The following is a 25431-nucleotide window of genomic DNA, read 5'->3' on the forward strand; positions in this document are numbered from 1 at the left end:
TATTCTTTAAGCCTTTTTCCTACTCATAGGAGAAATACCAGCCTATACTTAAAGCATAAATTATAGCATGTTGCTATGGCCAAAATATAAACAAAACACATTCTTTAGAGGTTACTGAAAAATTCTACCTTCATGCTCTCCACAATTATTGGAAAGGAGATCTTCAGTCTTTGTCTTTCTTGATATCAACTCTTAGAGAACTGTTATGAACATCTGTAAGTGGGTCTCAACACAGGAAATGCCAATCTTTTTCTCACTTCATTAGTAGTTCATTTACACTTTAAAAATCAATTCAACTCCCTTAACTTTTCTCACTGAAATTTTGCCATGTCCTATCAACTTTGTTCTACTTTCCTTGCCTTACTAGTAACCTTCTTTTGTAGCCATGCTGCTGTTTGTTATCATGGTCACAGAAGAGCAGGACTGTGTTATAAAAAGTAGACTGGATTTGGAGTCAGGAGAAACCTGTATTCAAATTCTGCCTTTGATATTTACTAGTAGCACAGCCTTGGACAAATCCATTTGATCTCTGTAACAATAATGTCCTCTGTGGATTCTGTATCAATATTTCCTTTAATTTTGTAATTCTCCCTGCTTATTTTTATTGTTCCCTCCTCATATATATTTTCAAAACTCCTTATAAAGAATATCAATATGTTGATATTACATATAAGTAACAAAGTACAAGTTAATCCCAATTTCTGTAACTTTTTCTCTTTTTTCGAACTTTTAATCATTGTTCTCCTATGCATATTGACTCGCTATTTATGGGTAACTCCTCTTAAATTTTATGGGTAATATTTGGGATGAGGAAGAAGAATCAAGATAAGTGTAAAAATAAAAATAATTTAAAAATGAACAAAACACAGCATGGCTAGAATATAATTTAAACATTATTTCTTGAAGGGAAAAAAAAGACATTATGTGATTAATAACACCAGCAATGCATTTTAATACTACTATTTCAGTATACATTTTAATGATACTATTTCAGTAGCTATATGTTGTTAAGGCATCATAATCAGAATAATAAATCAATGATTAGCATTGAGTCTTAAATTGCTTTTCTTTAGACACTTTCCCACTCCCTCTTTTGTAAAATACATTCAATAAATCATTTTTGAAACCACTACAAACACTCAGAATTATATTAAGATTTTAACTAGCTGCAAAAAAATTAACATTAAGGTTTTTGTTTCTAAGAGTTCATCCATTGCTTATTGGAATGCTGCTTAGTCCAAGGAAATAAAGGAATTTCATACATGGCATATAGGAAAGAATTATTAAAGCAAATTTTTATCAGGTAATAGCGATATCAGTAATGACGTCAAAAAACTATTTTTATTGGTTTGTGCTCATTTCTTTAGATACGTCAATTATAATAGTGAGATGGATACAAAAATTCCATTGAACAGGTTTTTATTTTTCATACATTTCATGAATATAAATTCAAAAGTAAGTTCCCAAATTAATTTATTTTCATTTTTAAAAGAGAGTTGAAGTGAAAAGATATAAAAGAATGAATTCGACCAGAATGGAAGCTCTACACCAGTGGTTCTCAAACCTTTGTTCTCAGTATCCTCATGTTGTTAAAAAAAAAAACTATTGAAGATCTGTTCAAAGAGTTTTTGTTCACATGGGTTATATTTATAGCTATTTACTATATTAGAAATAAAAAATAATTTTGAATTTGTAGACCCTCTGAAATGGTTTCAGAGACCCCAACAATTCTTTGTACTACACTTTGAGGGCCACTGCGAGTCTACACTATGTATCTGAACAAAAAGTTCACTTATCACATTACGTAAACCATTCACTATCACAGAGTACTAGATACTCTTGAAAATTTCATTAACTCCTTTAAATCATTAGAGCACTGTTTTCCAAACTGTTTATCATAGTATTCCTTAGATACCATATGTTTGCCCCAAAATTACATACATACCTAACACATTTAATTGAATTTACAAGTATGCATTAAGTGTCTATTAATTATTAGCAAGACAATCTGGTATGCATTGCTAAGGGACAAAAAAGGAGAAAAAATAGTCCTTTCCAATCCCTCAGGAGTATATGGAATACTTGCAGACTTCAGTTAATTTCAGAATCCATTATTTTAATTATATAGTATTCTCTTTTCTAACATAGATTATAAACTCTCTAGAATTTAATCTTCCAGAATTACACCAGTCAAAATAACATCATTCCACATGCTAACTGGTGATAAGCATCCTCCAAGATGAACTACAACATGCAGTATTGTTGTATTTCAAGTCTCTCTAGATTGGCAGAACATGCTGGAACTTGTACCCAATGGCACTAATTTTGGGAAAGCAGTATCATTTCTATACTAACCTAGGCATTGGAATGGGACTTGGGCATCAGAGCTGGAGAAGCAATGTTTGGTTTTTTCAGTCATGTTCATTTGTTTGTGAGCCCATTTGAGGTTTTCTGGGAGAGATACGGAATGGTTTTCCATTTCCTTCTTGAGCTCATTTTACAGAGGAGGAACTGAGGCAATCAGGGTTAAGCGACTTGCCCCAAGTCAAAGTCTGAAGCCAAAGTTGAATTCATGAAGATGAATTTTCCTGATTGCAAACTCAATGCACTATCCACTATGCTACCCAGCTGCCCAGAGAGGCAAAAAAATAGCTTCATAGTTTCATACATACACACACACATATATGCACATATATATGTGTTTGTATGTATGTCGTGTGTATATATAAAATATTTGTTTCTCTATGTATATGTGGGTATGTATGTGTGTTTGTTATATACATTATTATCCCATTTGATTCTTGCAAGAATCCTAGTAAATAGTGCAAGTATTATCCCCATCTAACAAACAGACCAGGAGAGCTTAAGTGTCACATGGTTATAAACAGTTTTGTAGTACCCACAGTAAGACCACATCTTAACTTACATAAACATAGAAAATTTCAATGTGACAAAGCAAATTCATGGGCGCTGGGAAACAGATGTCCTCTTTTCATGGGGCAGTTGCCAGTAATTTCACATTGAGAGATCATAAATAGTCACGGACAATGTATAAAAGGCAGCATCAGGGTCTCCTAGTCCTGGTGATTATTAGAATGTCCAAAATGTTTCCATTGAAGGAGAACAAATAGAAACATTAGGCTACTATCTAACAATGGTACTAGTTCCTAGTCTATGATTTGGGATTGTAACAACATTCCACATTGTTTACTGGGTCCTCTTCCATTATTACACTTTGATGTGACTCCACTTTTGTATTCTTTCTGTGGTATTGGAACCACAGCAAGAAACGTCTGTTTGTGTATGTGGGAAGAGCTGAGGTTTACAAATTTTCCCATAAATACTGATAGACTGAGTAGGAGATCTAAGTTTATCAGAACCACTCTAGAACTAGGCTGAACCCAGTTTAGTTATATCTAACATGTCATCTGACACTTAACACAGTGTCTGACACATAGAAAATGATCAATAAATTATAGTTTTCAGGTTGGGGAAGAAGCCAACCTGATAAGGGCTTTCTTTAAAATTCAGAGAGAAATTGGCAGCACTCAAACGCAAACCCAAATCCACATCCCTCTTAGTCCATTATTTTATCCAATGCATGGCATTCCCTCTTTGACATTTTTCTAACTAAAATTTTATTATTTCATGGTTCCAGTTATACAAGTTTTAAAAAGTGCTAAAAATAAAAATAGAATGCTATTGTTTAAATATGTTAAGGTGATATTCCTGACTCATCATCATCAGATCTTGTATAAGCTTTGAGTTGCACATGCATATATATCTGCAAGTTGGACATAACAAAGCTTCTAAGCAGTAGTCCCCATAAGTATCTGATATTTAGAAAATGCTTACCCATTTCAGTTAGGTATAAATCTAGAGATAATGGAATTCTCTTATTAAACAGCATTCATTAAGCACCTATATGTGCTTTTAAAATAAATAAGATTTGATTCTTGCCCTCAAAAAGCTTAATCTAATGAGAAATAAGACATTTAAATGCAATTTGGCTTCTATGATAACTCCTTTACTAAATTTTTTTCATTCTGAGTTCACTAGTTACCTTCTAGATATCAAATCTCATGGCTTCTTTCATTCATTAATAACTTACACATTGTATTACCATAGCTGTTTACCTCCAAGGATCTGTTCTAATCAGGTTTATTGGGAGTGTTTCTTATTTGTTTTTTTTCTTTTTGTCATTCTGCACCCAGGGGTTCTTGACCTTTGAAATTGAAGCCTCTGGATTACATCTCAAAATAATATTTGAAATAAATGAAGGAAATACTAAATTTCAGTTAGAATTTAGTAAGGACAAAGATGTAATTTTTCCCATCCAAGTTCATAGACCCTTATCTCAGGTTAAGAATCCGTAGTCTACATTGTCACCCTTGGCAACATCTTTTTTTAACTGTACTTAACAAATTCTGTACTTAACAAATATCACATAAAATGAGCATTTCCATATTCAAATTATAACAAAAAGAGGATTGTTAGTGAAACCATGAATATTTATTATCTGCAGCTTGCTTTTTCTTTTAAAAATATAACAAATTCAACATGAAACTTCCAAAGATTCTGATTTTCAATGTTTCTTTCTGTTACCTTCTATGCATTTTTTTAAAATGCTCCAATTCCATCGTATCTTCACTTTTTTGTTCTTTATTTTTTTCTCTTTCTCATGGGTTGTTTTTCCTTTTTGGGTTTTAATTTTTCTTGCATAACTTGACAAATATGGAAATGTATTTAAAAGAAGTGCAGATATTTAATCTATATCAGATTACTTTCTGTCTTGGGGAAGGGGGAGGAAAAGAGAAGAAATTGGAAGACAAAGTCTTACACAAATGAATGTTGAAATCTGTCTTTACATTTGGAAAAATAAAATACTATTGAACAAAAAACCCTAAATGTTTCAATTATCCTTTCTTCTTAAATTATAATCCTTTTGGTAGCACTTCTTTCCCCAAGGAAAACTAAAACCTCCTGCAATAAATAGGTACAATCAAGCAAAACTAATTCCTTAGAGTAACAGATCTATCAACAATGCATTAAGTATGCCTTGATTGTAGCTGAAATGTGTATCTCATTATGCATCTTGATTTCATTACTTGTGTGTCTTAGGAGGTGGGTAGCATGCTTCATCATTGTGATTGGTTGGTACTGTGATTGGCTATTGCATTAATTAGAATTCTTAAATCTCTCAAAGTTACTTTTCTTTACAATGTTGCTAATATATGCATTTTCCCCCAGACTCTGCTTAGTTCACTCTTCATCAGTCATACAAGTCTTCCCAAGATTCTCTGAAAAGGTTCCTTAACTTCTTACAGCATTAACAATATCCCATTAAATATATTTAAGTAACATATTTAACTAGTCCCAATTAATGAGCAATCCCTTAGCTTCCAGTCTTTTGCCAATTAAGAAATGCTATAAATATTTTACACAGATGAATGAAGCATTTTTTGGTTCTTATCCGCAAAGCATCATGCTAAGCAACAAATAGAAACATATAGCAGTCCCTGCACCCAAGGAGCTCAGATTCTAATGGGAGAGAAAATATACATAGGAATTGTTAGCTGTAAGTCAGATGTAAAGTCCCATAATTCTCAGGGTGCAGTGGAAAAATGTTAGTGCATCTTATTTAACCTTATTTCCACATAGTGTTTGGTGGCAAGATCTTTTTTTCTCTAGTTCTTCAATAGACCCAGATAGAGAACCATTTTCTGTGGTTATAGCACCTGCCTGAGCAGTTGCCCAGCTGCATCTCCACAAGGATGGCTTCCTAAGATAACAGCTAAGAGCAGGAAACTTAAAATTTGCTTTTCCTAAGCTCTTGGGTTCAAGGGCATGGCATAGTTCCACCGTGGTCTGTGGAGAGAGAAAGTGGTCATGATAATAATGGCAGTTTGGCTTCTAACACATGTTGCCTTCTTGCCTTTCCCTTGCCAAGTTGTTAACTTGCTGCTACAAACAAAGCTGGCTTGCCTTGCGTGTGTGTGTGTGTGTGTGTGTGTGTGTGTGTGTTGCAGTTGATTGACAGTTGGTAGAGATGAGTGGCCCCTTTTCAGATGACTTTTCTTTTTCTTTGATCTCTTTGGGTTATAGGCTTAATAACTGTATTACTGGATCAAAGTTTAACAAATTTTTAAATATAGTTCTAAATTGCTTTCCAGAATGGTTGGCTAGACTAATTTGCAGCTCCACTAGCTGTCAATTGTGTCAAATTTTCCCACTACCCTTCTACCACTTGTGATTTTCCATTATAAAATTACCCTTGGAAATCTCAACTCATACAGTCTATTTTCAAATCCATCTAACTATACACTTTCTTGTAGCCCACATCTCTCCATCTTGGTCATAAGAATTGCACAAGTATCTTTGTCAAATGCTTTACAAAATCTAGGTAAATGGTGTCTATCATATTCATCTGATCTACCAGTACATTAAAATTTCCAGTTTGGAAGTCATTCTTACATGTCATTTAAAAATAAGTTCCAGAATTGTTTTCAGAAACAAAGCTACATCCATTTGTCTACAGTATGAGAACTTAATGTTCTTCCCTTTTTTGAAAATTGAGCCTTTGTCCTTCTCTTAATCCCTTGAGTACCTCTCTTGCCCACAATATTTCAAAGATAATAGAGTAGCTTGAAAAATACATCTGTCATTTTTTTTCAGTACCTGACGATATAATTCAGCTAGGTTGAACAAGTGCAAAAGGCAGCTAGAATCTGGGTATTTTGTTGTTGTTATTGTTTTATTTTAATAATATTTTATTTTTCCAAATACATGCAAAGATAATTTTCAACATTCACTTTTGCAAAACCTTGTGTTCCAGTTTTTTCTCTTTTCCACCCCTTCTCCTCCCTCCCCAACACAAGTAGTCCAATACAGGTTAAACATGTGCAATTCTTCTAACATATTTCCATGTTCATCATGCTGTGCAAAAAAAAAAAAAAAAAAAAAAAAAAAAAAGATCAAAAGGGAAAAAAAGCAGGAGAAAGGAAAAGACAAGCAAGCAAACAAACAACAGCAAAAAGGTGAAAATACTATGCTTTGATGTACAGTCAGTCTTCATGGTTCTCTCTCTGAATGTGGATGGAACTTTTCATCACAGTCTATTAGTCTATTAAAGGAGCAGCTAGATGAGATATAGGCTCTGAAAACAGAAGGACCATAAGTTCAAATCCATCCTCAGACACTTAACATTTACTAGCTGTGTGACCCCAGCAAGTCATTTAACCCTCACAAAAAAAAAGTCTATTGGAATTGCCTTAAATCATCTCACTGTTGAAAAGAGCCAAATCTATTACAGCTGATCATCACATAATCTTACTGTTACTGTGTACAATATTCTCTTGGTTTTGCTCACTTCACTTAGCATCAGTTCATGTAAGTCTTTCCAGGCTTTTCTGAAATCAGCCTTTTCATCATTTCTTATAGAACAATAATATTCTATTACACTTATATACCATAACTTATTCAGTCATTCCCCAACTGAGGGGCATCCAATCAATTTCCAGTTCCTTGCCACTACAAAAAGGACTACTGCAAATATTTTTGCACATGTGGGTTCTTTTTCCTCTTCTATGATCTCTTTAGGGATAAGGATCTAGTAAAGACACTGCTGGATCAAAGAGTATGCACAGTTTTATAGCTCTTTGGGCATAATTCCAAATTGCTCTCCAAAAATGGTTGGATTATTTCACAACTTTACTAATAATGCATTAATATCCCAGTTTTCCCACATCTCCTCCAACAGTCATTATTATCTTTTCCTGTCATCTTGCTGCTTTTTGTCTTACTATTTCCCTAATTATCTTGGGTATCAACTCCCTATTATCTATATTTATCTTATTTTTTACAGTCCAAAGATAATTCTCTTTATAGAATTTCTATGATCTATCAGTTCTGTAAAAACAGGAAATGAGGCTAGTTTATCATCACCTATTTCTGGTAAAGTCGTGCTAGCTTTTTGTAATCAGTGCTTCACTTGAAAATTCTTACAAAGTGTCCATTAATTATGTGTTATAATTTTTTTCCAGAAATAGAAGTCAAGTTCACCAGCCCAGTATGATGATTTGATTTACTTTTTAAAGTGAAAATTGAAAAATTAACTCTTCTCTAAACATTTGGAATCTCTCCTATTTCCCAAGATCTTTCAAAGATTTCAAAAGATAATTAAATATCATACCTGGAAATTCTTTCAGTATTCTAAGATGCACTTCCTCTGTGCCTGGGAACTTAAAACTACTTGAGGGCCGGGAGAGCTTTTAGCATCTCAATTATTTTTGGTAAATTATTTTTTATCTATCCTCCCTAGCCAAAGGTCATATTTTTTTAGAAAAAAAGGAAGTAAAATGATTGTTTAGTAGTAGAATTTTATCTTCTTCTTGCCTCCATTATAAGAAAACAAGACTATTTTAACATCCTTGAAATTCACTGTTAGCCTCACTTTGTTATAGTTATTAATATCATTGACTCATATTCCTATTTTAAATTCGTGCTGAGTTTTTTGCCCTTGCTTTCATGTATATTTGACTTTCTGAGAATCTGAGCTGGCTGATGTATAGCTGCACCAATCATTGGGTACCTTACCAATTTCCTCCTCATTGTAATAATTTCTACTTGGATCTTCAAAATATCATTTTCTTGAGCTTTACAACCTTCTTAAACTGACTTCCCTTGAGAAATATTAGTCAATGAAGCCTACCTCTTCTCTGAGATCTTTACCCTTTAAAATCTGTTCTAAAATCTAGATATGAATCTGTCTATATTTCTACTTTACTGTGACAGAGAAAGAAATTTTCATTCTACTTCTAGTTCCTCCTAGTCACATATCTTGACCCTGAATGCAAATATCTCCCAATGAGAAAATGAGGCCGGTTATGCTACACAGTTCTCTCTTACTTAAAAGCAATTCACTCACACATCATGGAATCACCTCCCTAATGTCATGGTGCTCTTTGAGAAAGAAGGACAAATAACCACGGCAACAATTCCTCCTTGTCACCAAAATTGGGCCAGGAATAATAACATCACTTGTTGCTTCCTCCACCTTTTGAAAAAGATCATTAAATCATCAATTGTTCTGCTTTTGGCACTGGGAGCACTCCAGAAGATGTCTGGATACCTGAAACTCTCCACCATTACTATGGAATATTCTGTGCCAAATTTATGATCTAATTTCTAATTATTTTATCTAGTTCTTTCTTCTATCTAAGTGGTCTATGAAAATACCACTATTGCATCTATCTTTACTGATATTCATTCAGACTCTTTCAGGTATTTTGGTATTATCGAATCTAATAGGCCAAACATTTTTTAAACTCAATTCAACTCAATAATAATCAATAAATCAATAATAAATCCAATAAACTCAATAAACACCTATTATTAAACACCTGCAACATGTCAGGTATTGTGCTAACTGTTCAACAAGTCATATCTGGTCCTTATTATCCCCCAAACTTCATTATCTATAATATCTATTTTAATATCTAAAAGATATTAAAATATCTATTTTAAAAGCACCTGATCTATTCAAGGCAGCTTGCTAGGTAGCTATATATACAACTGGTAGAATGTCCAGAAAAAAAAAAAACAGTCTTTTGTGTATAAGTAGTGTGCAAACCTACAGAAATGCTTTATGATCCTACTTCCTCATAGAATGCATAATGATATAAGATGAAATATCCTCTCAAGTATTTATAAGTTCCAAGTAATTCAGATTATGTGCAGTTATTTCTTGTCCATTTACTTTGTGAAAAAGCCTTAGAACTAATAGTTGAGAGGGAACTGAGTGTATATAAAAAAGCTTCCAATGAAGGAATCTAATTGTTCTTTTTCTTAGTGGTGATCAAGGAAGGGAGAGTTGTTTGTTCTTTTCTGCCCTTGAGTGATTATTGAGCTGAATTTCACCAAGCTCTAACCTCACTTTTTAAAGGTCTTCGGTGTCCCCATAGGTCCAGCAATGGGAGTTCATGACTTCTGGAGCTGCTGCAGCTAAGAACTAACTCATTCCTAAAGAGCAACCTGCATTACTCAGATAATAAATGAATCCACCTAGTTGCTGAGACAGAATCCTACATGCAAAAAAAAAATTTTTTTGTTTAGTGCCTATCCATTCAGGAAGTGAATTTGGAATAAATGGGAGAAACCACTTTTAATTTTAACTGACTCTTTCTAGGAAATAAGATAATAAAGAATTGATGTGGGCCTTGGTTTGGGACCAGGGAGGAGTTATTTGTTTCCTTGATATAATTGATAAGCAATTAGCATCAATTTAGTTTTTGTAAAAGAATATTTACTAAGAAGATGTAACAAGAGCATTGAAATCAAGGAAATATTAATTGATTAGATAATTCTAGAGATACACTAACAAATTATGCTAATAGATTTATATTGCTGGAACATAAATGAAGCTTGAGCTCATAGCACTAGAAGAGGGTTCGACCCTAGGATCACCCCTACAACTCTGAGGAAGAGATATGTAACTGAGTTTTAGAAACCTGATTTACCAGTGTTGTGGAAGTTGGAATAATTATCCTCCAGAACAGGTCCCCTTCACCTCAAGGAACTTACTTTCCCCTGGAAGGCCTAGAAGGATACAATCATCTGAAATTCTTAATCCTATTACCTTGAAACCCTAGATGGCAAAATCCACATCTGATAGCAAACTTCATTTCTATTAACATAGCTTGTGAATCTCCTAACTTACCTGTGAAAAATAAGATATCAAATTTACAGGGGGAATGGAACAATCAGTGGGAACCAATTTGTAGTTATATGAGTTCTTTAGTCGCACACTAGAAATGGATTTGATAAGACTACTTTGGATAAAAAATGCAAAGGCTATATACATACTGTACTTCTAGCAATCATTTTGTGCCATAACAGAATGAAGCTATAAATTGAAGTATTCTGAGGAATCTCAGTATCTTAATATCAACATATATTTGGGTAGTTCATTTTTGTTTTCTCTTTTTGTTCTTCACAGACATATTCTTGCACATTCCTAAGTTTCCTTTATGACCTAAAAATAAAGTGTATTAAAAGACCAAAAACTATCATTTCCATTAAGTGAAATAAAGTCACTGATATAACATTTACAGGATATTTTTCATTTTGAAAAACTACTCAAGACTTTTTTTTTTTAAAGATAAGAAAGTTTGGAAGCAAAACAAGTCAATTAACTGAGATTCCATAGTACTACAGTCCCTCATTGGGGGAAGCTCCTCTTTGATTACCATGGAATATTATGGAGAACACAGTTGGTGTTTCATAAAAAATTGTTGGGGGGGAAAAAACACATCCAAGTTTAATTCCATTACACCTAGGTTGTTCCTGATTGTTGTTGTTGATGTTGTTTGAATTCATTCTTAAAGAGTACCATGACATTAGGGAAGTGATACCATGACAAGCACATAGGTTGCTTATTTGTGTACTGAAGTAAACATTGTGACTATGGCAGAGTTAGCAATAGGATTAGATAAAATAAAGGTAATGAATGAAATAATAATAAAATATAAAACCTTCTTCAGTGTTATTTTTTATAAATTCACATAATTTAGTGCCCTGAAATCCCATTCTTCATGGTATGTAGATATTTACACGGCAAATCATGATTGCTTCTGTGAAAGTTTCTAGTAGGAAAAAAAAAATTGCCCAATACTGTCCAAGCCATGCAAATAAATAATCCCAACTCCAGCTAGAATTATTAATTAGATGCCATGAGTCTTCATAATCACACTTCTCTAGGAGCTATCAATCATATTGAATTACATAAGAATCTCTATTATCAGAAATTCAGGTTTCCTAGTGAGTCCTACCAATCCAGGGATCATCATGTCAAAGTAATGGTACATTTTGAGAGATGGTAACATAATTTAGATATGACCAAACCATGAAAATTGGATTTTGAAATTTAAATGATAGAGTCAAATTCCACAGGAATCTATGTTGGACGTGGTACTATTTAGATGAAAGATTTAGAGACTGGGCATAATTAGGTGGAAGAAGAGATCACATTCCCATATCACCAATTTGTGAATAGGGAGGACAGTAGTACTTTGCAAAATCATATTAAAATAAGCTTTTTTTTTTTGGTTTTTGTTTTATTTTGCTTTCCAAACTTGTATTTTCATCAGAGTTGGGACTCTTTAGTGCAGAAATTTTCACAACCAATCTATAACTCTGCAATGCTTATTTTTATAAAGTTGCCTAGGGCATTCACTTAAAAATGACTATAGTGATTTGTTTTAAGCTTGCTAAATGTTAGAGAGGACTTGATTCCAAGTTGCTTGTTGACAAAATCCATCACTATCTATTTTTACTTCAAAACAGAAGATAACATACAAATCAGAGAAATGTCTTAATATGAAATCCAGTGGCCTGGTGGCACGTGGAAATTAAAGTTTTAGTTTCTTTAGTTTAAAAGTCCACTATTTTAATGAAGTCTATGTTGTTACTCTGTAATTTGTTTTTCTATGTGAAGGATTCACAAATATGAGCAGTTAATAAGGAAGTTAATAAAAAAAAAGTGAGTAGGGAGACTGACCAGTGTGTAGAAGAACTCAGTATTTTTTTATTATTGTAATTGTGGAATGTATAATTATGCATATGATGCATACAAAATTCCTTATTTTATATAAGGAATGTATATGGAATATGATTTCAATGACAAACTCCAAATCTAAAGTGAAAATTGGCTAAAACTAATTCAGAAAAAAAAAATCTGTGAACTAAAAGCAATCAATAATATACAGTGGTTGAAGCAAGAAGCAAATTGCAATTGGTAATTAATATTAATTACTATAGTGAAGATTGAATGTCTCCATTCACAAAATAAACAGATTACAAGTCTGATCTATTCTCTCTAATCATTGTAATAATCAATACCAATTGTTTCACAATCACAGAGTAAAAATTATTCTATTAGCTGCACCACAATCTAATACAATGGCTGTATAGAGACATGATCTAAGCTTCTAATTTAAGGGCTTTTAATCTGAGAGTCACAGACTCTTTAAGGGTCCTTGGAAAGATTGTGGATCTATGAACTTGGTTGGAAAAAAGATAACATCTTTGTTTCATTAACTTCTATTTGATATTTAGCATTTTCTTCCATTGTAAATGTAGACAACTATGTTTATACTACAATGCTACAGTACTATTAGTAGAATCTGTGACTTTGCCCCCAATAGAAATCAGATATTCTCATATCATATTATAGGTGTTGCAACTATATCAAAATATCATTTATTCTCTTCACTACTTTTAAAATATTATATGTTCCCTAGTTGAACTTTAAATTGCCTATAGTTTATTTTTTAACTTAATTAATGTCTTATTTAATAGCATTTTGTTTTTTTAAATTAGAAAAGTCAATTTTCAACATTCATTTTTGAAAAATTTTGGATTATAAATTTTTCTCCTTATTTCTTTCCCTTTTCCCCGCCCCAAAACAACTTGCCTATATTTCAAATATGTCTTTGTTATTTAATGCACTAATAAAGCACGTGTTACTATGTCACATGTTTGGTTTTAGTATTTTGATAATATTTCAACATAATTGATTTCCTTTGTAAAAATTATATATTTATTTTATGTATTTAAAAACATTTTGTGAAGTGGTCTATAAGCTTCCCCAGATTGCCAAAGGAGTCCATGACCCAAACAAGGTGGAGAACATTTATTTTAGAAGGTATGAGCCATGTGTATTTAAGAACATATTGTGTCCCAATACAGCACATCACCTACTGAAACTCTTCAAATGGGAAATAAATGTTTTTTGTTCATGATCATGAGTAATCCGACCTCTACTTATCAAGAATCAAGTTTCATTTGAATTTCATTGGATCAATCAGCAATCAAAAAGTATTCAGTAAGCATATACTATGTATCAGGCACTGGAAATACAAATATATTAAATAAAACAGTCCTATTTACAATGTTTGGTTTGGTTGACAGATTGGTGGGTAGTTGTAAGTGTTTTACTTTGTGAAGAATTAGAAGATATTGAAAATGTGAGACAATAATATCTAGAAGACTAAACCAATTTATTTAAAGAATATGGACTTGTGAAACAAATCATTAAGCAAACAATTAAAAGATAATAAATGAAGTTAAAATTTTAAAAGTCATCATCAAAATATTAGTTTAAGTGCCCATTGAAAGTTTTAGGTAAAACATGCCAATAATCTGAATAAGGTAAGATCAAAAATAAGACTGGCATATTTAGATATGCCCAGAATATAAAAACAAATTCATCCAAGATTAAAAGATAGGAAATGACCCTGTGATTTCTTTGCTACAGGGAACTCAGAGTAAGGAAATTCCTTCTACCAATCCAGGTCAGCACCATTGCTCTAAATTAAGGCTCTTGGGTTCAAAGCCAGCTCACTATCCCATATAACGTATGACATCTCTGAAGACTAAATAATTCAAAATGGCTAGGAAAAAAATTATCTCTTCTTTCCATGTTGCCTTTAATTGTTGAGTATTCCTGGGAATTTGTGTTTTTGAGTAAATTAAAAACAATTACTCTTTTGATATGTATCAGAGAACATAACATTCAATCCCTAAACATGAAAGAGAAAGATTTTACATAGCAAAATAAGAACACCATATAGTCAGACTTATTATTCTGTCATTGATCCTCAAAGACATAGTTTATATTGTCACTTAAAATTATTGTCTGTAACACAAAAGTTTCCATTTAAATTTTGCCAAAGGAAATTCTCCCAGAAAAGAAACTGATAGACAATATAGTTGAGATGTGCCAATTAATTTGTTGTCTTTAAGAAAAAAATAGCCAAATTTCAATCTCTGCTCAAATTGTTAATATTTTATAACCATTAACATTCTATTTGCAACATCAACAAAAATTGGTATTCATCTGTTACTAATTTTCTTTAGTTTCAAAGTCCACTATTTTAATGAAGTATATGTTGTTACTCTGTAATTTGTTTTTCTATGTGAAGGATTCACAAACATGAGCAGTTAGGAAGGTTAATTTTTTTAAAAAGGTGGATGGGGTGGAAGTGGGGAGACTGATCAATGTGTATAAGAACTCAATACTTTTTTATTATTGTAATTGTGGAATGTACAATTATGAATATAATACATACAGAATTCTTTATTTTATATATGGAATGTGATTTCAATGAAGATAACACTACATAAACATGAAAAACAGTAGAAATACAGCTGAGATACTTACCTATAGTTGTGGTTCCCCAAAGCATGATGCTCCAAGTGGTCCATAGACTAATTGCTTATATCTTAAAACTTATGAGTATATCTATCTTTGTTTCTATTCTGAATATGATAATTTAATTATAATATTAAATGATATCTCATTAAGCTGTGATACTGGGTTTGGGGAGCTTGGGTTTTTTGGTTTTTCTCCAAAGGCAAGTAGAAACAGAGAGATAGGTAGTCATCCTTTCTCTGGCTAAAGTGATCCATGGAGAGATCAATACTTTCTCTAAAGTGATATGGCAAGAGAACAGGCACATCAATACAAAAAAATTCAATAGAAACATGAACATATTCAACCTGACCTATTGCTTAGTGCCATCCATGAGGGACAGATTTTAAGGAGCTGTTTTTGCAATTCCTTAAAACCTGAGTATCACTTTATAAAGTTATTTATAAACATTATCAGTTCAACTCCAAGACATCCTAAAGGGGATGGGGTGGAAGTGGGGAGACTGACCAATGTGTATAAGAACTCAATACTTTTTTATTATTGTAATTGTGGAATGTATCTTTGAACTGATTTACTTTTAGTTCTAAACAATTTTGGGGGGGGGTTATCACTATTCTTTATCTAGAATCTAGTCAAAATATGTAGATGTTTAGAGTGAATCAAACAAAAAGAAGTATGTAGCATAAGCATAAAAACTAAACATCTTTCACAAATATGTAAAATGCAAACAAAATGTTTTTGTAAAAAAAAAGAACAATGTAGAAACTCTAGGCATCTAATTAAAATATAATTTCAAAGACCTGAAACCTTTCAACACAGACCTACTATCTTAAAAGATTAAGTATTACCTAAAAAGAAAATGAGAATATGATTAACCTATTGCCAACTATTGTTCAACTAGGGAATTGTCTACTTATCATTTTTCACAATTTTTTATGCAACTTATTGTTAAAAACTTATTTTATCAGGTAATGGATTAATGTGATTTATTTCATTCATTGTGGAAAATTTCAAAACTGGGGATACTGCAAAGAAATAAATCTGTATGGATCAACAATTGTAATACAAGAAAAAACAAAATATGTATTTTGACTCTATTTTTGAGATTTCCTATGAGATTTTGAACCCAAAGATATTTGGAATGGTAATTCAAGTAGTTCTGCAACTCTGCCACAGGTGATACTTCCAAGTACAATTTGACCCAGAGATATCATTTTGAAACTATTTCATTTATTGTATGCACAAGAAAACTTGCTTGAGTGATTTTTTGGGAGGAAGGTCAAAGTATCCTGCCTTTATTGACAGCATTTAATTCACCCCATATCCACTAACTACAAAAAAGACTATGGATTATCTGTATGACTTCTGAAAAACTTTTGTCTTGTGGACTCTTACTTCTCTAATCACTATTAAGGAAAAAACAAATCCAAAAAAAACAAAAAAACAAAAAACAAAAAGTCGCACACCTCTAGGACTTACTCAATACACAAATTCGGGGTGGTCCCGAGGGTACAGTTACCGGAAAAGGCACTTTAAACTTCTTAATGAGCCATTGGATACCTGGCTTGGACGACCTCTAAGGTCAAACGAGATATATAAACCAGCGGTTATTATTATTATTATCATCCCTACTACTATTACTGTTATGTCTATTTGAGCTTAAATTCTATGATCTTATTATTCTGACTCACCCCTACTATTCGTCTACCCTGTTCCAGTTCTCATGTTTGCTATCTCGATCACTTTTTTAATTCACTTTTCTCATTTATAAAGAGATCAAATTGCCTCAGAGCTCTTCTTTTACCCTATTTCTACATCGAAGTCCCTTTCCAACCCCTTTCTCTTCCTTTCACTAACTGGTGACCTTAGGTCAGTCTCCATGCTTTGGGCCTCAGTTTCTTCACCGGTAAAAATTTTTTTTAAAAAGGGGGGGAAGGGGTTAGACCAGATAGTCCCTTCCAGCTCTAGGTCCTGTGGTCCCAACGTCTCTCCCTGCACTTCACTTTCCCTGACCCCCTACCCTCGACTCCCCAAGTTCTGCAATGTTTGCTTCCTTGGACTGACACCATCTCTACCTCCCCTCCCCTCGGGACTCACCAGGAGCAGGTTGTGGGCCACCCGATAGCCGAGCTGCCGGTTGCCCCGCACACCAGGGGCAAGCTTCCCTGTGGCATAACCGTGCCAGGCCACCACGTAGGGGTTGTCTATGGTGATCCAGTACTTGACCTGGCCCCCAAAGTGGCGGAAGCAGAACTCGGCATAGTCCCTGAACAGGTCGGCCACTGTGCTGTTGGCCCAACCTCCGTAAAGGTCCTGTAGGCGCTGGGGCAGGTCCCAGTGGTAGAGGGTGACCACGGGCTCCACGCGGAGTTCGCGCAGCCGCTCCAGCAGGCGCCTGTAGTAGCGCAGTCCCTCGAGGTTGGGGGGACCCGCGCCCACGCCGCCACCACCGGGCAGCACGCGAGCCCACGAGATGGAGAAACGATAGTGGGTGACCCCCAGCTCGCGCAGCCCCTCGGTATCGCGGAAGATATGGTTGTAACTGTCGCCAGCCACGTCCCCCGTGGCGGGACTGGGCGGAGCCGGCGGCAGAGACGGCTGTAAGGACCAGGAGTGGGACTGGGCTGGGAGTTGGGAAGGAAGGTCCTCCGGGGAAGCAGCGGGGCGGTGAGTAAAGGTGTCCCAGATGGAGGCACCCTTGCCATGCTGTCTCCAGCCACCCTCCGTCTGGTAGGCAGCACTGCCCACTGCCCAGAGGAAGCCGTCGGGGAAGGTGTCATGGAGGAAACCGGCGACCTCGGGCGATGGAGCGCTGGCGAAGCGAACCCAAGTCTGCGCTCCATCCCCGGGATCAGCGCGCAGGCAACGGCCTCGCAGCAAGCACAGCAGGCACAGCAGAGGCAGGGGCAGCCGCAGTAGGGCGGCGCTGGTCGGAGTATAGGGGCTCATGATACCTGCGGGGTAGCAGAGGAGCGAGTGTGTGAGGCCCTAGCTCCTAGTCCGGACCCCTTTATCTCTGCGCCCTCCCCGCCCCTCCACGCGCTCTGCGCCTCTCCAGTCTCGCCCACCTCTGCTTCCTTCAGTGGACAATCTGTCAATAATTACCTGGGAGCCCCCGCCTTCCCCTCTGCTCTTCTCTTCCTCTTTCTCTCCCAACCCACCCCAGGACTTGAATTTGGTTCTGGAAGAGGCAAGATAGAACCAGGACCGAGGGAGCCGGGCACTCTGGAAACCAATATAAAGAATCTCCCAGAGGGGAAAGACGCGGATCTTCTATTGACGGCAAAGCACCAAAGAAAAAGCACCTGTTAATCTTTAGCTCTGTGCTTTTCTCCGGGAAGAAGCAACTGATACATAAAGATAGTTAAATCTCTCTCATTTGTAAACATAGATCAGCGAAGACAAGGGATGTGTGTACATCTATGTGGGAAAGTGAGAGTTAGACCAACTTTCTTGTAGTACAGAAATAGATCTTTAGCTGAAACCTTACTCCCTCTCCATGAAAGAGGATGGAGACAGCCCAGAAAGTGAATCTGATTCCTTGGCTGTATTCCCTTATCAATATTATCGTCAAGCAAGTGACGTCCCCACAAAAACTACCTGCTCCCTCATTTTCCCCAAGCTTGTTTCTTAAAATATACTACGTTGAAATATGGGCAGAAAAAAAAAATATATATATATATATATATATATTATCGACTGGGGAAGAAAGGATGGAATACATGATTTTTCAAAGTGAAGACAAATTTCTCAGGACCATAACTTTCAAATATTCTCAGGGGCATTGCCCCTTACCACACATTTTACCAATCACTAAATGAGATCCTCTAATCATATAATTTATCGTGACAGAAATGTACCCTATTGCTACTCAATGATTCAGAGTTTTAACTGTCCACTTTTTGTGTGAGCAGTGCTTTTATCCCCTTTTCTTTCTTTCTTACCTTGGTGTTTTAAGCCATTTCATTGCCTATTAGCTTTTCCAAAAGATTGTGGAAAATTCCTGGTTGATATTAAAATCAGTGTTAACTTTTTTCATGTTACTAGTATTCTTTCTACTCTTTTCCTTAAAATTTCTCTTATAGAGCAGCAGCTAAATTATCTTAACAAAGTTATGAGTTCAGTGCTGTCTAGAGGCTTGAGCGAACAACGGATCTGGCAATGTGTTATGAAGCTCACGGGGATAGAGAGAATGAGAGGGAAAAACAACAACAAAATGCCCTTATATTTTATCAGATAACCAAAAAAGAAATCTTGATCCAAAAAACTTATGGCACCACAAGACTTATTGTTATCCCTGAAATAATGTACTATATAGTAGTCCATTATCATGGAATGATCATTTCTGGATGGTTTAATGTAATACCACAAATGATATTATTTCTACTTCTTCCCTTCCATTTATAAATGCAGCAATTAATGTTTATTAAATTTAGGTACAGCTAGCATGCAACATTATCTGTAAGATTAGAATACCAGGGCCATAACATTCTGAAATTGTGAGTAAATATGAAATAATATGACTACCATTCCATGGGCTTAATAAAATATAATTACTGAATGCAGCCTCACTTTTTTCCTAAATGATTTGGCTCTATGTAGCGTGTTAAATTTCAATTAGGAACACTTCAGAGATCCCATGGAAAAAAAGGCTTAGATCTTGTATTAACTTCCATGTAATTTGTTCTTCAGGGTAGATTGTAACTAACACTACTATTTTATTTAAACATACATTCCAAAGATAAGTTTAGAAATAGCAAAGAAAAAAGCTAATGAAATATATCACATCAAAAATTAAGCTATACAGAAGAAGCTTAAATACAGATCTCCTTAGGGTAATATTAAAACTTTCACCCATAGATGTTCCCAGAAGATAAAATTAATTTTTTAAATTTAAGATTGAAGACTTTATGATAATTAACCTTTATTTTTAGAAATATCTTTTTATCAAAATTCCACCTATAATGACTATCACATTTTTAAAGTGCCAATTACAACTGGTATATATTTTAACTTTTTAATTTCATTATGCTTGTTTACTTCAGTAACCATTAGCAACCAAGTAATGTGGATTTTACTTGAGTTGTCATGTGGAATTAGGAGATTTGCATTAGAATATTTTCTTTGACACTTAAGAGCAATGTGATTTATTTAACTAAACTCTGGTTTATTTAGATATAAAATAGAAAAGATAATCCATAATTTCATAGGTTTTTTAAATTTCTTTGAAAACTTAACTATGTAAATGTAAATTTAATAGAGAAAAATCTTTTGAGAGAATACTAATCTATATTTTATAAATGACTTACTTTTCTGATTTGCCTTCCAAAAAGATATATGATTAAAGTTGTTTTTCCTAAAGTGAGAATGAATTTTCAGTAAGCCAGTCAACCTTTCAATTATCCAAATTATTTCATTCAATGTATAATCACTGAGATTTCATTTTAAGTTTTGCAAGGGTGTTTATAAACATGGTATCATTTGACTCACACAACCCTGTTAGTGCTATAAGTAGTATTTTGCAGAGCAGAAAACAATCTCAGAATGATTAAATGATTTACTCACATAGCTAATAATTTGAACTCAGATCTTCCTGATTTCAGATGTAGCACTTTAGGTATTAAATCATGCTCCCTCTCATTTATACTCTTAACTCTGACTCACTCTTAATCAGGGTTTCTTAAACTGTGAAGGAGATTCAGGGACTTGAATTGGGGTGGGGAGGAAGGGGGGGAATCACACCTCTTTTTTCAAGTACTTTTGATTTTGCTTGCAATTCTATGTATTTTATGCAGTTAAAAATATTCTTATGAGGTATACACACGCCTCACCAAACTAAGAAGGTGGTCCAAAACACACAAAGTCAAGAAGCCCCTTTTTATTATTCAATCATGTTTAACTCATTTTAAATTTTTTAGCAAAAATACTAGAGAGGTTTGCCATTTCCTTCTCTTGCTCATTTTACAGATGAGGAAATTGAGGCAAATAAGGTTAAGTGACTTGCCCAGGGTCACAAAGTTAGAGTCTGAGTCCAGGTTTGATTTCATGAATAATTTAGGAAGATGAGTCTTCCAGCATTCTATCCAGTGTGCTACCTAGCTGCCCCTCGATAACTCTTACTGTAGACCAACTGAAAGGCTTTATGATAGTATTGAGTCAGCTGAAGCTGGAGAATCAATGATAGACCTATTTAACCATCAGAGGATGCAATCATCAGAGGAAGGTTTTTACAAAGCTAGGTGACATAACTTTGATGTCCATAGTACTCTTATGTATCCAGTTCAACAATTCAATATGTGTATATTATCCTATCAATATATTTGTAACACTCAAGTTCTAAGGAAGATCAGTTTCCTGAGGGACAATCTATGAAGGGATACTAGACAAGTAGAGTTATGATGCTTGATTGGCTGAGACTGGGATCCGTGTAAAACAAACATGAGATATGACTCCTGATTAGTGGAGACTAAAGAGACAAGAAGCATAACTTGAAAAGGATTATAAACTTCTGAATAGTGTGAGTTTTTAAATAGTATTGTCATAAACACACCCTTCCTCTCCTTCCCTGCCCCCTTAACATCTCTTTATTCCTACTGCTTTAACCTGCAAAGATTGTTTCTAAGTTTCCAGATGAGGGAAATTTAGATAGAGATGATGTCACTTGAGCTTTATCAAAATTATTTATACAAATATTAAATGTGTCTTGATTTAAAGACATGATACTAGGCTCCTAGATGATAAAAGAATGAATTAAACACAATCCTTACTCTCAAGGAGTTTCTAATCTAGTTAGGGACATTAGACAGGTACACAAAATAACTATGATACAGTTGATAATATGTTTATCCAGCCTCTAATACATACTAGCTGCTGGACCACAGACAGATAATTTAACCTGTTAATGCCTCAGGCAACTCCATAATGCTCTGTCTTGATACATCAGAAAAATTACAAGTGAAGTAACTCTGATTGGAAAAAAAGTGAAAGGAGAATTAAGTAGTTTAAAACAAAAGATAGAAACAACATCCAAGTAGCAAACTCCTTGAAAATTAAAATGAACCAAATTGAGTTAAATGATTATGAAAAGAAGTCATATTAGGATAAAATCAAGACACTGAAAATGGAGGGAGGGGAGGGAGGGAAATTGTTGACTATCAAAAAAAATTCAAGGTTATATGGAGATAGTGTCATTTGAGTCTTCAATTCTACTCTCTTTTAGAGTTAGTTCACCTTATTCCTATTTGTGGTTGTAATTGTTAATTATGTGTATTCCTCTATCATATACTCGCACATTTTCTTCTCTTTGCCCTATATGTCTCTTTATAATGAAGGTGGTAAGAGAAGAAATCTGATCAACATATTGATGTTTAACATGTTTTCAACATTTAATTGAAACTATCTATTTTATTGCCTTTCCTTTTTTTCATTTCACCCAGACCCACATCATTAGTTCTTTCTTTTCTTTTGATCTTCCCTTCATAATTTGGTTTGTTTGCTTGAATTTAGTGAAATTTTAAATGAATTTGTTTCTTCCCCCCCACTGGAATTGTAAGCAGTTCATCATCACTTAGCCCCTCTTAATTGCTTAATGTATTTTCTTTTCTGGGTAAAAATGTTGGATTTGTAGTCGATGAACCTGGGTTCAAATCCTGGCTCTTCTACTTACTTTTTATGTGATCTTGAACAAATCAATTAACCTCTCTGGGTCTCCATTTTTTTAATCTGGAAAATGATGAAGTAATACTAAAATGGTTACTTTCTATTTCTGTATACTTCTATTCAATTTTGAGTTACAGATTTTGATTTACTACCTTGAGCCTCCATATCAGTTCTGTTCTCCTCACTTTCCTAAAAGTTTTTCCTTTTCCATTTCTTGCTTCCAAAGCTGGAATCTAATCCAAGATAATTATTGAAGAGTGTCCTCTAAATATATATGGATAACATTTTACACATTCTTACTCATTTATTCTTTCCTATTAAGAGCATAATCTGAACAAACACTAAATTTTTCATAGATACTCCTAGATATTTCTGAATAGTTTTTGTAATTGGAAAGAAATTTAAAATCATCTAGTCTCACCCTTTAATTTTACATGTGAGGAGACTAGGGGGCAGTGGATAGAAGTACTAGCCCTGAAGTCAGGAGAACCTGAGTTCAAATCTGATCTCCTGAGCAAGTCATTTAACCCCAATTGCCTCACCCTCCCCCCCAAAAAGAGGAGAGTAAGAGCTATAGCAATGAAATGACTTGTCCAAGACAACACAACTGGTTACTGATAGAACTGAGACTACAACCCAAGTATTCTAATTCCTTGTGAAATGATCTTTCTGCTCCATGTCTGCTTTCAGATTAGCCCCCAAAGTCATCATTGAGGGGATAAAACATTGTAGAAAAAGGCCCCAGCTTCCCCATCACCACCAATAATCACTGCTGACCAGTTGTTACTAATAGGCAGATAGGAACAGGGGCCCTGGGATTGGTAGCATCTTTATCACTAGTCTTCTAGCACATCATTCACAGTCATCATCCAGGGAAACTAACTAATGCAGAAGGGATTAATCATATCTTCCAAATGTCAACCAACTACTAGTCATAGGACAGGCAGCTCTAGAAGCAAGAAATGGAAAAGGAAATAAACTTTTAGGAAAGTTGCTTCTAGCTGAAGCAACAAGGCACTTCTAGGGATAGAGGGACAGCAGCATGTACTGGGCAAGTCAAATTATTCACACCGTCTTGACAGCTCTATTATAATTTCTTTTCATGACAATTAAGTTAATCTTCCTATGATTCCTACTTGTTGGTTCTAGTTTTAGCTCTGTAGCTATACAGAATGTTACACCTTTTTCAATGTTATATCCATTAAAATATTTGTAGGTATTATGCTGTCCTCCTAAATAATCTTCTTCCTCAGATAGTTCTTTAGGTTCTTCAACTGGTCTTTAATGGGATTTAGCTTCCATATCTTAATCATATTCTTCTGGGCACACTCCAATAATTTGACTAAAGTAGTGAAACTCTTAACTTCCTTTGATCTGGTCTTTACATTGATTAATATAGACTCATATAACATTAATCTTTTTTAAAGCAGTTGTTTCACGCTGTTGGTTCCTATTGAATCAGTGGTTAATTAAAACCATCAGATCTCTTTCATATGAACTGCTATTAAAGCAGATCTCTTCTATACTGATCCTGGGAAGTTGATTTTTTTTTCTAAACCACATGTAGAACTTGACATTGATTATCTTGTTAGCTTTAGCATATTGTTTCAGCCTGTTGAGATTTTTTAAATTCATGATTCTGTCACTAACTAGATTAAGTCAAACCTTACTGGTTTTGTGTTGTCCACAAATTTGATAAATAACCCTTCTATGTCTATAGCATTTGTAGCTAAAACTTTGATTTTTAAAAAATAGTTGAAACCTCGTACTGACAAGGACAGAGGCTTGCATCCTACTATTGAGAAGCTGACATCAATTTATTAACCAATTATCTTTGGATAAAGGAGTTCAAGAATTATGAATTCAACTAATTTTATTATCATTCATTCCACATTTTCATCTTTTCAGAAAGATATGACAGATATTAAGTGTCTTGCTAAAAGTTATCTACATCATCATATCCTACTTAGAGTTCTTCTCTAGGATGCTGTGCTGATTCATCTCCACAAGACTTTTTCTAACATGAGATAGAAACCCTTTCATGTTGGAACATCATTCCACCCTTGGCTACTTCTTACATTGGAAATACCTTTCCATCTCTAGAATCTTCTCCCTCTGAGGGTTTAATTTTTTCTAAAACTTTTTTTTTCCATTTTACCTTCGGGGGAAGGAAACACATATAAAAGAGTGAAATAGAAGATTTCTTTATTTGTGTTTTCTTCCCCCTCCCATGAAGATGTAAGCTTTTTGAAGGCATAAACACTTTATTTCTGCTTATATTTATCATCAATCAATATTAAGCACCTACTATGTATCAAGCACTATGCTAAGTGTTGGAGTACAAAAAGAAAAAAACAGTTTCTTCCCTCAAGGAGCTTCCAGAAGAATGAAGAAGCCATCTGCAAAATATATGCATATATAAATATATATATATACACACAAAGTAAATTATATACATAATAATAGAAAACAATAGAGGGAATGCACTAGAATTAAGAGGGATTTGGGAAGACTTCTTGTAGAAGGTAGAATTTTAGATGGTACTTAAGGGAAACTAAGGT

The 25431-nt window shown here is 34.4% G+C and overlaps 1 protein-coding gene across 1 annotated transcript in view; it reads right to left on the reverse strand.

Moving 5' to 3' along the window:
* The window catches only part of KL (klotho), a 55439-nt gene extending 36970 nt beyond the window's left edge, over positions 1-18469 (reverse strand). The window contains exon 1 of the mRNA XM_003764513.4: positions 17309-18469. Within this exon, the coding sequence (XP_003764561.1) occupies positions 17309-18160 (852 nt within the window). The 5' untranslated portion in view covers positions 18161-18469. The remainder of the gene's footprint in view (positions 1-17308) is intronic.
* Between the last annotated feature and the right edge of the window lie 6962 nt (positions 18470-25431).

Source organism: Sarcophilus harrisii, chromosome 3 (genome assembly GCF_902635505.1).
Source record: "Sarcophilus harrisii chromosome 3, mSarHar1.11, whole genome shotgun sequence".
NCBI classification, from domain to species: domain Eukaryota; kingdom Metazoa; phylum Chordata; class Mammalia; order Dasyuromorphia; family Dasyuridae; genus Sarcophilus; species Sarcophilus harrisii.